This window comes from Gobio gobio (genome assembly GCF_949357685.1).
Source record: "Gobio gobio genome assembly, chromosome: 19".
Taxonomy (NCBI): Eukaryota; Metazoa; Chordata; class Actinopteri; order Cypriniformes; family Gobionidae; genus Gobio; species Gobio gobio.
The window spans coordinates 5,342,740-5,358,633 of NC_137112.1; the positions used below are offsets into that span (position 1 = coordinate 5,342,740).

Below are 15,894 nucleotides of genomic sequence, written 5' to 3' on the forward strand. Positions count from 1 at the left end.
AGCACATCTAAATTATTATCTGTAATGATATCATTAACAATAAGCGCTTTTGGGGAAAGGGATCGAATATTCAGCAACCCAAGCTTTATCAATTGTTCATCTGTATTATATCTGTTGTTTATTTGTTGGACATCAATTACATTTTTACTGTTGAATGGTTTTGATGTTTTTTTGTATTTACTAATTCAGGGAACAGACAGTCTCTATATGATAATATCTAGGTGAAAGAGTCTCTATGGGCTGGGATTTATCTGACTCCGGTGACGTGAGACAGCTAGCAGACGGTCGGTTTAGCCAGTTTGTCTGCTTCCTGACCTGGGCCCTAGTGAGTCAAGGTTAAGCTCTAAGACTACGTGCCAAATTACTAGAGAGAAGAGCGGAACCACCCCAGGAGGGATGGATGCCATCCTTCTTCAACAGGTCAGGTCTGCCCCAAAAACTTTTCCAATTGTATATGAACCCTATGTTATTTTGCGGACACCACTTAGACAACCAGCCATTGAGTGATGATAGTCTGCTAACTATCTCATCACTCCTTTTTACAGGGAGCGGTCCAGAACAATAAACAGCCTCTGACAACGTACTAGCGAGTTCACACACCTCTTTAATGTTAATTTTGGTGATCTCCGACTGGCGAAGTCGAACATCATTAGTGCCGACGTGAATAATTATCTTAGAGAATTTACGATTAGCTTTAGCCAGCACTTTTAAATTTGCTTTGATGTCAAGCGCTCTGGCTCCCGGTAAACAAGTGACTATGGTGGCTGGTGTCTCTATATTCACGTTCCGTGTAATAAAATCACCAATGACTAGGGCACTTTCAACAGGATACTCAGTGGGTGCTTCACTGAGAGGGGAGCACCTGTTTGATGTTCTAACCAGAACGGAAAAGTGATTTTTTGATCTGCGACTATGCCGTCTCATTGTCACCCAGTTTCCCTGCTGCGGGGGCCCTGCAGCCAGAACCGAAGAATGTACAGAGTTCACTAAGCTATTCGCATCCAAATCAGTATCTAAAGCTGTTCCTCACTACTCTCAGATAAAGTATGGATGCGTGTTTCTAATTCTGAAATCTTCTCCGTCAGCCCAACTATCTCCTTACATTTATCACATGTGAAGCCCTGTTCGCCAACGGAGAAGCCTATAATATTTAAACAATGTATGGTGATGAGTAAGTTATATTTAGCAGTAGAACAAAGAAGATATATCAAAATACAGATTCAAACGCAAGCAAGGTTGTACAGAGCTACAGACCGGCAGGAGGCAAACAGACAGACAGGAGACAGGAGCAATCGATCAGGAGCCAGGAGCAATCGATCAGGAGTATAGCATAACCTAGTGAAACATTTTTTTTTTTTAAAGGAAACGGGTAAAATTCCAATAAATTACAGACCTGTGGCAAAATGTTATGCAGTTAGGATTACCACAGGCAAAGTTATCAAAAAAACAAAACTGAAAAAGCCAAAAATGTTCCTAAGGATGCAGATGGGTTAAGACAATGTTGATTGTTAGTTAACTTACAGGCTTGAGGTCAGCATGAATGATCTTCTCATCGTGAAGCACCAGCAGACACTTCAGCATTGAGCGAGCATAATGATGGATCAGCTTCTTGGGAAAGCCCCGGCGGTGTTGCTGATCGAGAATGTCCTCCAGATTTGATCTATGCAGAGATAAAAACACACATGTCCTTTAGAAACTGATTAAGATCTGAGTTTCTGCTGCATGTACCAATGCATTAGTATTTCGAAAAATCGCTGCAACTAGAAACTGTTAAAATCTATCCTCTCATTCACACTCACCCCATAATCTCGAAGGTGGTTTTAAAGCACGCCTGGACAACTTCCTGGGCTAGTGGGGCGTAAGCTCTTGTGTTTGTAGTTTGGACTCTAGGTCATCCAGGTGGGTGAGGAGAGGCTCCTGATATGATTTTAGAGCACTTTGGATGTACAACAGTACATAATAAAAGCACTATAAACATCTCCCTCCTTGTCACCACTTCATTGTATGCGCTTCACTGATGGCTTGAGGCTTGATATTTTCTTTGGATTGTACAGGTTTTGAATACGTGCCAGCCTTTCACACTCATTCTGCACTGGGGAACCATCTCCTTTCACACTCATTCTGCACTGGGGAACCATCTCCTTTCACACTCATTCTGCACTGGGGAACCATCTCCTTTCACACTCATTCTGCACTGGGGAACCATCTCCTTTCACACTCATTCTGCACTGGGGAACCATCTCAGAACTGGAGTCCTGAGATGGTCATGAGATGGTTCCCCAGTGCTGTCCTTCGGCTTATGAGTACTTTGAGGGACCTGGGTCCTGAGATGGTTGCCCAGTTCTGTCCTTCGGCTGCTCAGGAGTCTTGTGACCCTCCATGATCCATTTATGCTGCATGGCTTCCTGTGGTGTCATGCGCATCTTGGGGTCCCACCTGGAAAGGTTAGTAATACATGGTCAGTACATTTACGTTCATCAGACAAATAAACAAATATCTTGTATAGTAATCAAAATGAACATACGTCAGGCAGCGTCTCACAAAATCCAAAAAGTCTTTATCAGAGTTCCCCAGAATACTGGCCAGAGGTCTAGATATGGGTTTGACTACAGTCTTGAGTTTCCACTCATGAGCTATAATAGAACAAAACACACAATACTAGTTCAGCACATATAGCAGACTAAAAACAACTGAAAAAAAATCACATCATGTGTGTGTTTTGAGCTCACCAAAGAACGCAGTCCAAAATTCAGATTTTTCTACATCATCATTGGGAGGCATTCCAAGCACCTAAACAATAAAACACAATCAATATAAACTCGGACATTAAATGAATATTCATGTTTCTGAAAGCAGACTTTCATACACTGCCTTTACCTCCATTATACAGGACAGCTGATCAAGATCATCTATGCCGGTAAAGATGGACCTCCCAGTGTGAAGCTCTGCTAGGACACAGCCAAAGCTCCACATATCTATGGCAGTGCCGTAGGAATGTCGTATCAGCAACTCAGGTGCACTGTAACATAGAGTTCCCATGTAGCTGTAAACTACAATGGATGAAGAGAGAGAGGGGAGGGTCATGAAAATGCAAGAATAATCTCAAACAAAACCAAATCTCGCACATATTTAAACACTTAACTCTCTCCCATTCAAAGCCTCTATAACTTAACTCACCTTGCTCATCCTCAAAACAGCTCAATCCAAAATCAGCCACCTTGATGTCAGAGTGCTCTTTGTCGATCGCCAGGATGTTTTCCTATACAGAGCAAAAGCAGTATAGAACAAATGATTTCACTGTAGATCTTCTAACAGTGCATCAGACCAAAGACAAACAAATCTGTATACTTAACCCTTGTGCATCAATTAAAAAAAGTTACACATAGAGGACAAAAATGTAACTGTAATAAAAAAAATAATCTTGGGAGCACAGACTAAAGTTTGGTCTCATTTTAAAGAAGACAAAAAAGTTTAAAAACCAAAAAAAGTTATAGAGGTTTATATTTATGAAAACGTTTTATGAATAATATTTTATAAAAAATATATATATTTTGAAATATTTGAAATATGTTGAACTCTAAAACTGCTATCAAAGCCATCCATCTAAACAAGCTGTGTTCCAAATGTGAGGTTGATATCTCAAAAAATTAGCTCTCAGTAAGATTTTGTTGTCTCTCAAACATTACAAGCACACACACACAATTTTTTTATTACATACATACACACACACCACTCTGACATCCATACCAACACACCCACACAGTTACAGCTGCATAATTTATCAAATTGGCTTTATAATACGCATAAACAGAAAACAGGAATAAAGTGAGTATTTGCTAAAAAAATGGCAACATCTGGTAAAAAATAGTAAAAATTAAAAATTTGAAGCCTTGCCAACAGAATAAAAGCCTATTCACAAAGATAGCATCATTTTATAGTTAAATGGCAATAGGATTGAAAATTGCAATGGGGACATTTTTGTCCAAATGATGCTAAGAGGAAGTATTTTGTGTACCTAGTGCAAAAAATTTTTTTTAAAGGAAACGGGTAAAATTCCAATAAAATACACACCTGTGGCAAAATGTTATGCAGTTAGCATTACCACAGGCAAAGTTATCAAAAAAACAAAACTGAAAAAGCCAAAAATGTTCCTAAGGATGCACAAGGGTTAAGACAATGTTGATTGTTAGTTAACTTACAGGCTTGAGGTCAGCATGAATGATCTTCTCATCGTGAAGCACCAGCAGACACTTCAGCATTGAGCGAGCATAATGACGGATCAGCTTCTTGGGAAAGCCCCGGCGGAGTTGCTGATTGAGAATGTTATCCAGATTTGATCTATGCAGAGATAAAAACACACATGTCCTTTAGAAACTGATTAAGATCTGAGTTTCTGCTACATGTACCAATGCATTAGTATTTCGAAAAATCGCTGCAACTTGAAACTGCTAAAATCTATCCTCTCATTCACACTCACCCCATAATCTCGAAGGTGATGCAGAGATGTTGGCGAAAGATGAAGTGATCTTTCATTTGGACGGTGCTGGTGCTGGTGTCTTTTTCTTTCTTGCGCAGAGCCTCCAAAATCTTGACCTCTGTCATGTCAATTTGATCTGTTCTGTTACGCAACAAAGACATACTGGGTTAAACCTGAAGAGTTCCAGCCAAACAGCAGCAACAGTTTTGTGTTACAAGTCTATTTTAAATGAAACCATATTTAGTTCAAAGTACATAAAATCAAATACAAATCATTTGTACATTTAAATTATGGAATGCAACAGACTCTTACATGTTGCGCAGTATTTTAATTGCAACAATCTCAGTGGTCTTGTGGTCCAGACATCTGAGCACCTGACCAAATGCACCTTCACCAATCACTTGAAGCACCTCATATCGATAGGCAATGTGGTCATGAGCAACCTGTGAACAACACAAAAGACACATTTACCATCCAGAAACAGAAGCTCACAGCTGCATCTCAGTTATGGACTATATGTGTTTGAAAAAGCAAATCTTCTGCATTAATATGACCGTAATATTGTTATTTTTGTTTTGTTGCCACGGTGACGCTAATAGTTTTTTTCATTTTTACTTAGGATAATATACAAGTATGATTTTAATTGAATTTCAAATACATTTTTGACTTCTATTTCTTTAAATGCTGGCAAGTATTTTCAAGAGCAATATATTTAATCACCGCTCAAAAAATAAAAGGAAGAAAAGCACGTAAACATTTGAATTGGGCCGTTATTTAAGACAGCATTTATTCTTATCACACAAGCATATGATATTTTATTTACAGTATGCAATCATTTAACGGACCACGTGAGCAGCGCTTTCCCGATCACAAAACTCTCCCCTCACCGTGAATAAATCACAATCCGAATGCACAAGGTTTTATCACTGAGGTGGCTGCACATTTATTTTTACGGACTTCCATGTGAGAAAAAGAGGCGAACGGCGCATGATATACGTCACGACTAAACGTTAGCGATTGGTTATGGCAGATCCAGAGCGGCTCTTGGCAGATCCAATAGTTTTAAACTTCAACAGAGAACCCGCCTTCAAGGAAGTTAACGCTTGTCAATGGAGAGCGGCCAGACTCTCTGTACAAATGAAATGTAAGAGAGTCTGGTAGGACCAGGCTACATTTCATTAATCTTAAACAGTAATTCGTTAACTGAATTTTGGCATAAATGTGTGAATTACATATACAGTGAAATGATTGTCAATGAAAATTGACAGAATAATGACTAAAATATTTAATAAAAAGAAATAAATATGTTCATTCAGATCTTATTCGTCAGGTCTCACACACACTTCATCCCGGCCACTATTTAGACGAGCACTGACACCGTGTGGTGAAATAATCACACATGTTTACGACCCTCGGCTTATGTTGGATTTAAAAACTACAAGTTCAGCAGAGTTTGGAAAATCCTGTACACAGTGATGATCAGTTTATCTCTTCTCCTGTCTCTGAAAATGTCCGGATTTTACAATCATCCTTCAGATGCTTATTTTAAGGGACGTTTGTTCAGCTAGGTGTTCACAGCACATTGAAAACATGCAAAACCGGAAGATTCGATACACTATTTCGACGCGCACTTCCGGTATTCAATTCCTCTGTGATTCCTCTGCCTATAAACACATTGTAGAGCACAGCGTCTTCTCGACATGATGCTATCCAGTATCCGGTGCAGTGTTGGAGGCGGTTCAAGTTTTCCCTGGTGTCTGCGCGCGCAATAAGTGGACAGGCAATAATGCTAATGTTTCATCGTGATGTTACAACGAAACGGCTTGCGATTTGTTTGAAAAACTAGTCGACTCTTACTTTTGAGAGACAATAACTTTCTATACACTGCTCTATATATATTTAATAGATCAGTGGTTTTCATTCATTTATCTGTTACACACCACATGAAAGGTAACATTCAAAAATCCATAATAGGGGCTATTTAACATGAATGACAATACATACCATCCTATAATAGCCATTCGGGTCATCATAGTTTTGGGTCTTCATAGCTTCCGGGCCGACAAACCAGATAACTACGTATCCCAGAATCTCCGTCTTCTCAAACTCAGTCAGACATCTGCCATATTTTCCAATGGCCTCTGACAAAGGTGACAGAAAAAAAGAGTTTACCATATTTATCATGTAATTGAACACATCAGTTGTACACTCTTTAAATCAACTTTTTTAAAATGCATATGAAACATTAATAATCTGATACCCTTGACACTAAGAGGATCTCGCTGCATGTGCATTTTTCTTTCTTGCTGAAAAACAAAAACAAAAACTGTCATTCAAGTGCTATACTTTTTTTCATATTTTGTAAGTACATCAGCTTTCTAAGGAGTCAATGTATCTCTCACTAAAATGTCTTATCTAATGAATGAAATGATCTGTGACTGTATTACCGATGGCAGGCAGGGATTCTAATCTATTGTGTGCTTTAAATAATTGCAAAAGAACTCACACTCATTTGAGAGGTGCATAGGGTGAGTTTGTGCAGAGGCTCGGAGGGCAGGTTTAACAATCGTCCGCTCTGCTGGGGCTCGATTCCCTGTGCAACCACTGGAGCATTGGCTGGAAGCACCTAAAGAAGAGGAGATAACCAAAGTTAGCCTCAATAACATGTCATTGTCCACTCAAGGTATGACCAGTGCTGTAATCATCAAAGAAATTACACCAAAAATGATTGCTTTTACATTTTCCCACCGCTTACATATATTTACATTTCAGTTTTTTTGTGGAATTGCACATCCAGACCAGCCGCTAGTAGTCAGGTTACTAATTACACAGAAAATGGAGAGGCCATACAACATTTGACCACTGGATTAATATCTATATAGTATAAACACTACAGTTCCTGTTGACTGCAAAATCATGTCAATCTAAGAGACCAAACAAATAATTATGCACGTAAATACACTGCCTGTGAAATACTAGGGTAAACGACGTACCTATTAAGCTCAAGTACCCATTAAGCACACTTACATCTTTGAGCTCAGATTATAAAAAGAACAAATTATTTATCATCCTACTTGATGTCTTAACCAATTGATGTGTTTTTGATTGTGATTTTGAAAGCTGTCTGAAAACTTTCACCAGAAGAGTAGCCCCTGAAATGTGCATTTGTTTAGATGTTTAAGCCTTTATTTTGGATAAGTCTAACTTCTTACTGCAAAATTAAGAGATTGATGTTTAGACTTTTGCATATTGTAACCTGGAACCTGGTTGTGGGAAATAATTACAGTTCGATCCAAAAGATAGTTTTAGCAACACAGCGCAGATGCTACAGAACATTGTTAGCTTACTAGCTGTATAAGATTGGGTGCTACACTAATGTATTACTTCACAGGCATTACTGGCTTGTACTTTTAAATCCATTATATTATACATTTATAGTTTATTGATGTTCTGTGGTTTTACACTGCTGTAATTTTTAAAGAACAGCTTAAAGGGTGCACTATGAAAATCACAGCTTCAGTGTGACATCAAGTATAATTTCATAGATATTCTCAATAAGGCTGTCAAAATGGCTGAAAAGCTAATTTCAAAATTCTTTCTTAAATATTATCAAAATTCGAATTCTCTTCGAATTCTAAAGGCAATACTTCATTTTAGAGGGGGAAAGTACTGTATTGTATCCTATAATAATATCCAATGTTGCGCAAAAGCAAACCAAATCAATCATTGCGTCTTTTATTGGAATTAAATGGCATTCAGTTTTTAAAGTGCATTCAATTTTCAAACAATTGTTATTAAATGAAATATAATTTCATTAATGAGCATGTAAGGAAAATTAGTTAACAAAAGTGCATCAGTGACCTGAGAAAACACACTTCAACAGACAACGTGATGAACACAAAATAGCAAACGGACATTCAGAAACAATCCATTCCCACTCACTAAACATCTGCATATTGTTGGTGAAAAACACCAAATGGTCAACTTGACCTGCAGCGAGTGCTGAGCGTTTTCGCTGAGGTATGATCAAGTATGTCTTTGCCAGCTGCGCAATATGTGGATATACAAAATTCATGCACATACAGAAATTCGAATGCACGGTTTTTGCATTGTTGCATTTGCAATTTTTGCATTTTGCTTTTGTTGTTGTTGTAAATTCGAATTTTTATTTGACAGCCCTAATTCTCAATAACAGCTGTTCATATTAAAATATGTATGAACTTAATACATGACCTAGATTATTTATTTAGCGAAATTGTCCTTTTAAATGTAATAATATTTATTCATTAAAAAACGGTTTGCTGTTCCAATAAAGCTCAGTGTGCTCCCTTAAGCTCATCCACATTGAACGTCAATGTAAATACTTCATAACAGACTTTAAATATTAACTGATGGTTGTCACTTCAAGTTAATCTTTATAAAATCATTTGTTAACATTACAAACCTGATCCGGTTTCGGCGGGTCCCGCGTCTTCCTTAAACCCGACATGGGCTTCTCTTTTGGTCCGTTGGTCGGTGGCCGAGCAACGAGCGTTTTCTTCAAGAGTTAAACGAGTAAACCAAAGTCGTTGAAGGCAATTGAAGGGTTTCGAAATGTCTGTAAAGGCTGAAATGTATTCAAAGTATCGTCGGTATAAATCGATGTGAATCGCAGGTAAAGTTTAGACTTATCTGAGTCAGTATAAATCGATGTGAATCGCAGGTAAAGTTTAGACTTATCTGAGTCAGTATAAATCGATGTGAATTGCAGGTAAAGTTTAGAATTATCTGAGTCGTCCGTGAAGAGTTGACAGAGAATACACTTTAGAACGATGGCGTCACAGTAAGCGCGGATCTATGAATTCTAAGTGACGTCACACGTCACTTCACTGGAAACTGATTGGAATGTAATGAATGTACTGAGGCAAAAAAGTGTTAAAGAGATACAAGTCGAGGTTAAAAAGTGGGGTTTAAATCAATGGCCAAATCAGGGTTAGGCCAATTTGCTGCCCTAGCAAGATTTTACTTGGCGCCCCTTGCGTCAAGGTTGTGGAAATACTGGTACTGTTTTATTTTTGTAATGCATTGATGTTTATTCATTCACATTTTTTTGTTTTGTTTCATATGTTGTTTTATATGATGACCAGTCCCATTCTATATGTTCATTATATATTTATTTATTTTTTAAAAAGGCTGATGATAGTTAAACTATACAAAAATAGCGCCTACAGCAGCCAAAACACAAAGAGCAACTGCATCTAGCATTCATGCACAAACTACTGAGAACTAGCAAATGTGTTTGTTTTCCAGTAGATGGCAGCAATCTTCCACTAAACTATGCACATTCATGTTTTCACCATGAATTAAACTGAGAAATTTAGATATTTAATGTGAATTTTACATTAAATGTTGCCATTTAAAAAAAAAAATCTGTATATAAATATCATTACTAATGTCAGCAAATACATTTTAATATTGCCATATGTCCCCTTAAAACTGCACAACTGCAAAGTAAAAACATTATAGGCTATTAAAAAAGTGATATTACATGCGTAAAAACGGATATGGTTTTTAAATCAAAATCACTCTGTCTGTGGCCTCTGGAGAACCCAGAAGAGCTGCTTGCATAAAGTTTAAGGTAAAAATTACAGGAATTAATTAGCGAACATTAGTATTTTACTACTATGCAATTAGATAGCTAGTAAACATTAGCCTACATCACTTTACCTCTGTCTTTATCCCTTATCTTCCCTGCTTCAGAGGGCTTCTGTCTTTTTTCTCACTTAAAAATGTTGGGTTAAAAATAACCCAAAAAGTAACCCAACTGTGGGTTGGTATAGCACCTTCCCAACAGTGGGTTATTTTAACCCAATGCATTGGGTTAAAAAACAGTTGGGTTAAAAGTAACCCAACAGTTGAGTTAACTTTTTATTTTTATTCATGTCATTATTTTAATAAATAAAATACACATTTTCAAATACAGATTGTTTATTTGTAAGAAACAATACATACATTTTAAATGTCAAACTAAATATTGGGGAGTCTAGCATTTAATGTAAATATACATAAATGTGTACATATTAAATTCAAAATACACAGCACAAATACATTCAAAACCTATTTAAAAAAATGTACAAACAGTACACATTCAAATCAAAACATATATTTGAAACATACACACAAATGTACATAGAGTAAACATACATAAAATGTGTCCATACAACACAAAAATTAATACTACATTTAAAACTACAAAAAAGTGTACAGAAATATTACATTCAAAACCTATACAACAGAATACACAAATTCATAATATTAAATCCTTCCAGAAATAAACTACTTTATTAAAAAAATGCACTGTACACTGCATTGATGTGTTGTAAACATACCTTAAGTAGCAAAACTAATACAAATGATGATGATCAAAGTTCTTAATGAGGCAGCAATGTGTTGAAGGAACTCCTCTGGATATATTCAAGTTTGCATGCTGCAAAAACTCCCAAATGGGGGCAGAGGTCTTTGGATAGTTTGTCATAGATGTATAAAGAAATCTGAAACATACATCCAGTGCTTGAAATAAGGTCTTCTGTTCAACTGCCTCCACACTGAAAATGAAAAAACCTGCGAGTTCTCTTTGTCCCCAAGAATTGTTATGTGGATCCTGGCTTGTCTCACTGTTCAGCTAATGCACCACGTTAGTTCCAACCTTAAAAGAATAAATAAAGTTCAGTTGGCATGCAGTGACAACATCAGCAGTGTTACATTACATAAAAGTTACAATGAAGTAGTGCTGTACTGAATTAAAAAATTGTCACTATAATTAGTCATTACACCTGCTGTTAAAAAGATAGTTTACACAAAAATAAAAATTCTGTCATAATTTACTCACCCTCATGCTTTTTCAAACCCGTAAGACTTCTGTTCATCTTCGGAACACAGAAAGGCAGTAAAGACATTAAAGTAATCCATTTAACTCCAGTAGTTCAACCTCAATTTTATGAAGTGACGTGAGTATATTCTATCCCTTAACCATAATTTACCACTTTATTTACAAAATATTAATCTCAATGCATGTTCACGAGAGCACCTTGACGCATGTGTTTTGTGTTGATGAGAGAGCAGATGTTTTGTGATGTTTTTTTGTTGTTGCACAAAGCACTCGTGTCGCTTCATAAAATTGAGGCTAAACCACTTGAGTCACATGGATTACTTTAATGATGTCTGTTCTGGGCCTTGAAAGTGGTAGTTGCATAGGCCGTCAATGGAGGAACAGAAAGCTCACAGAACTTAATTTGTGTTCCGAAGAACAACGAAAGTCTTACAGTTTTGGAACGACATGAGGGTAATTAATGGGATAGGGTCATTTTCATTTTTGGGTGAACTATGATTTACTCACCCTTAAGTCATCCTAGGTGTATATGGCATTCTTCAGACGAACACAATCAGTTATATTAAAAAATGTCCTGGCTCTTCCAAGCTTTATAATGGCAGTGAATGACAAAATGTGAATGCAAAAAAGTGCCTCCATCCATTATAAAAGTGATCCACACGGCTCCCGGGGTTAATAAGAACCCAATGAAGTGAATCAATGGGTTTGTGTAAGACAAATATATTATATTTAACACGTTATAAAGTAAAATGTCTAGCTTCCAGTGGACCGCCTTCCGTATTCAACTTCCGAAAAAAACGTAACAGGCGTGACGATGACTTTGGGCGTAGAACAAGCGTTTTGAACTGCGAGAGGCGTTACACTTTCTTTGTAAGTTGAATACGAAAGGCTGTCTGCCGGAAGTTAGTTATTTTAGTCTACACATTTTTAAATATAGATATTTTTCTATTAAAAAATATTAACCCCCCCCCCCCTGAAAGAGCCAGAACATTTTTTTAATATTACTCAGATTGTGTTCGTCTGAAAGAAAATCAGTCATATACACCTAGGATGACTTGAGAGTGAGTAAATTATGGGATAATTATTTGGGTGAACTAACCCACAAGCAGAATCACTAAAGGACAGAATAAATGGATGCATATGAGCCACAGAGCGGTGCACTTTATCAAAGCTAATTTGATATGTCATTTAAGCTTCTCTTCATTTCAGCATATGTTGGACACACCATTGTTTCCACTTGTGAGGTATGGCGATGATGGCAGGAAGGGTTTTAAAGGGAATTTCTCCATGATCACCTTTTGAAAGAGTTTACAGAAAAAGAAAAAAAAGTTTTCACCTATACCACATGTATGGACCTAATTTCATAATCACTTAGACGCAACCAAAACAATTTTTCCAAAATAAGACAGGCCTTCCTTATAATGAACATCATTAAACTCACCATTCCAGGATAATCGTGAAGTCTGGGATGTTCTCTACTCATATCTTCAATAGTTTTTGTTCCAGATGATCAGATCCATGCACAGATTGTTGAGGTGTTGTACGTCTCAATGAACTCCTCGACTTGGCAGTGAGGGCTTCTTAAGTTCTTTTGCCATTAAATCAGTCAGTCATCAGACAACTCATACTCTATTGAAATGAAAACATACCGTATGAAAAAGAGGGAAGACAGCTGAAAAAATAAACAAACAAAAATACATAAGTAATAAACAGGTTGTTTCCCAAACAGCCTGGTTCTGTAGTAGCCCCAGCACTGCACATTTGGCCTATCTAATCTTATTCAACTTACCAGCTTGTTAGTAGAGAGACTCCAAAACCGGAAATGTGTGTCAGATAAGGGAGACGTCCAAATTGTGTACTATTGGGGATCCTCCAGGACTAGTCAAGAACCACTGTCATCAAGCAGCGTAAACCTTTCATCCACTCCTTCCTCTGCATTAGAATGAAGCAGGAAAAAAGAAACATTTTCAGAAAAGAAGACTAGTCTTTAAAAATAATTGTATACAACTTCTCAATTCAATAGCTTACTCACCTTTAATTAAATGGCAGAGGTGCAATTGATGTAGTCTTTGCCTCACAAATGAATCCATATGTCTAAAACACATTTAGTACAACACATTTAAAATAAAGGCAAAAACTGTAATAGCTATGTAAGAAAAAATACTATAATTGGATGCTTTAACTACTCTTGTAATACATTTAATAGTAACATGCATGACTATATGCATATGACGACATTCATTATGAATATACAACACATTTCTGCCAAAATACCAGTTGCAGTTTGCGTTACTACAGTAAAACTAGGTAATTTGTGGGTTGGAAAACATTCTAACTGTCGTGAAGTAGCCTAATTGTTCATTGGTGTTGGGGAATATCTGCACTCATTCATCTCACAGCAGATATTTCGGCGAATTCAAACGCGTCTCCCTGGATCTCACAGCGCTGTTGTGCTGTCGAGTGACCGGGTCTGAGCTCGCGCGCACCGGCCGAGCTGATAATGCTCCGCGGGGCATTATATAGCGATTTCAGACTAGGCCTAACGTTACTTACTTTATCACCATAGTAAGTTTCTAAACAGTTTCGCTAGAATAATGTTTTAATTACTTTATTGCTGCCAGGCGCTAACTGGGATAGCTAGGGTTTATTTGCTATCGAGAGCATTAAAACTGATGAGCATTAAAAGTGAACTTTAATAAATATAATATAAAATTCAGTTTTATACTATATTCAACGTTTCAGTACACAATACATAATGTTATAAAAGTTGTATACATAAAAAACGATAGGACTTACCTTTCAAATCATAATCAGGCTGCAGCAGCTTCTGTTGACTGTCACTGGGCATTTCGCCGTTAAAATTTGAACAATCGCTGCTGAAACCGTAACCCAATGGCCGGGTTATTACTAAAAATAACCCAACGATGTTAAAATGACCCAACATTTTTGTAAAATAACCCAACATATTGACCCAATATGTGTAACCCAACTGTTGGGTTAAAAAAATAACCCAACGTTTTTTACTGTGTGACACTACAATTCGACCATCTCTCATATATAATCAGGCAACTTTCATTGGCTGCGTCCGAAAACCTAGGCAGTGACTCGTTAAGACAATGGCTTGTAAGGCAGCGTTTGTGCACGAAGGCACCTCACGAAACTGATTTCGGACAGACTTCTTAGACAGTGTAACAGTTTAATGATCTACAGCAAAATAGAGAAAACTTTGGTGAGAACTAAACAAATATGAATTACTACATTAGTCATTTCTCGCTAGAAATGACATCAGAAGTGGAAAATGTTGGTAACAAAAAAACGTACATTTACACACAAACTGACCAGCAACTATTGGACACCACCTTTTTCACCCAGCTTTTTGAATAATATAAATTAAAAATGTTTTATGTGTATGCCATAGTAAAGAGATGTGTTTTTAGTCTAGATTTAAACTGACAGAGTGTGTCTGCTTCCCGAACAATGCTAGGAAGACTATTCCAGAGTTTCGGTGCTAAATAGGAAAAGGATCGACCGCCTGCAGTTGATTTTGATATTCTAGGTATTATCAACTGCAGACAAAAACAAAACCAAGTCCAAAACAGGGCGGGACAGAGTCAAGACCAAACCAGCACTCCTTAAATGAATAAAGATCCACATTACCGCCTGAGAAATGCATTATTTTTAATTAATAAATATAATTAGAATAGGACACTTTCTAGAGACGTTACTGTAACCCCTCCTGTTCGAACCGCCCGCTCCAAGTGGGACTCAAACCCCGGGTCTGCCGGCATGAGAGTCGGACGCTCTAACAAGGAGGCTAAAGGCTGCAACCTCTAGCGTCAGTTGCTAGAACGTCTCTTGAGATCAGAGGAGTGAGGTTTACTCGCACAGAAACTACTAGCTGGCCTCCGTTACATTACCAATCAAATGAAAAAGATATAAGGTAAAACTTATTTGGCTTGCCGTCACCTGATGAGGGGCTGGATGAAGCAGCTTCAACTCGAGCTCTGATAAGAGAGAGGATAGAGGGCACAACCCATCAAACTGACAGGTTTATTGCCCTTTAAGCCACGCCCCTTTTGACCGTGGGAATTTTCCCACGTTAGCTCCTCCCCCTTATGGGTGGTGTATGTACACCATGGGAAAATTGGACATGTGTAACCCCCCTTATGTTTTGAACATCTGAAGCGTGGGAATTTTCCCACGTTAGCTCCTCCCCTTATGGGTGGTGTATGTACACCATGGGAAAATTGGACATGTGTAACCCCCCTTATGTTTTGAACATCTGAAGCGTGGGAATTTTCCCACGTTAGCTCCTCCCCTTATGGATGATGTATGTACACCATGGGAAAATTGGACATGTGTAACGCCCCTTATGGTTTGAACATCTGAAGCGTGGGAAAATTTCCCCAACGCACAGAAGTTCTAAGTGATGTTAACTTTTTTAAAGAAATGTATAATAAAGACAGAGTCAGAGATGATATCAGTGTTTTTTATTTTATTAAAGAAGACGTAATTTTATTACATATGAAATCTTTTATCACTTTTAAAA

The 15,894-nt window shown here is 37.5% G+C and overlaps 2 protein-coding genes across 2 annotated transcripts in view; one reads left to right on the plus strand and one right to left on the minus strand.

The window, feature by feature from the left end:
* Positions 1–15,894, plus strand: part of traf3ip2b (TRAF3 interacting protein 2b) — a 1,379,907-nt gene that overhangs the window by 601,184 nt on the left and 762,829 nt on the right. The gene's annotated exons all lie outside the window — the stretch shown is intronic.
* Positions 1,513–14,193, minus strand: LOC307143139 (dual specificity tyrosine-phosphorylation-regulated kinase 4-like; the record flags this gene model as incomplete). The annotated part of the gene is made up of 14 exons (XM_079844443.1): positions 1,513–1,660; positions 2,308–2,436; positions 2,525–2,633; positions 2,730–2,790; positions 2,878–3,050; positions 3,178–3,259; positions 4,200–4,338; positions 4,478–4,618; positions 4,790–4,920; positions 6,482–6,618; positions 6,738–6,783; positions 6,984–7,103; positions 12,995–13,017; positions 14,142–14,193. The coding sequence occupies 14 exons, from the start codon at positions 14,191–14,193 to the stop codon at positions 1,513–1,515; spliced, it is 1,491 nt and encodes a 496-aa protein (XP_079700569.1).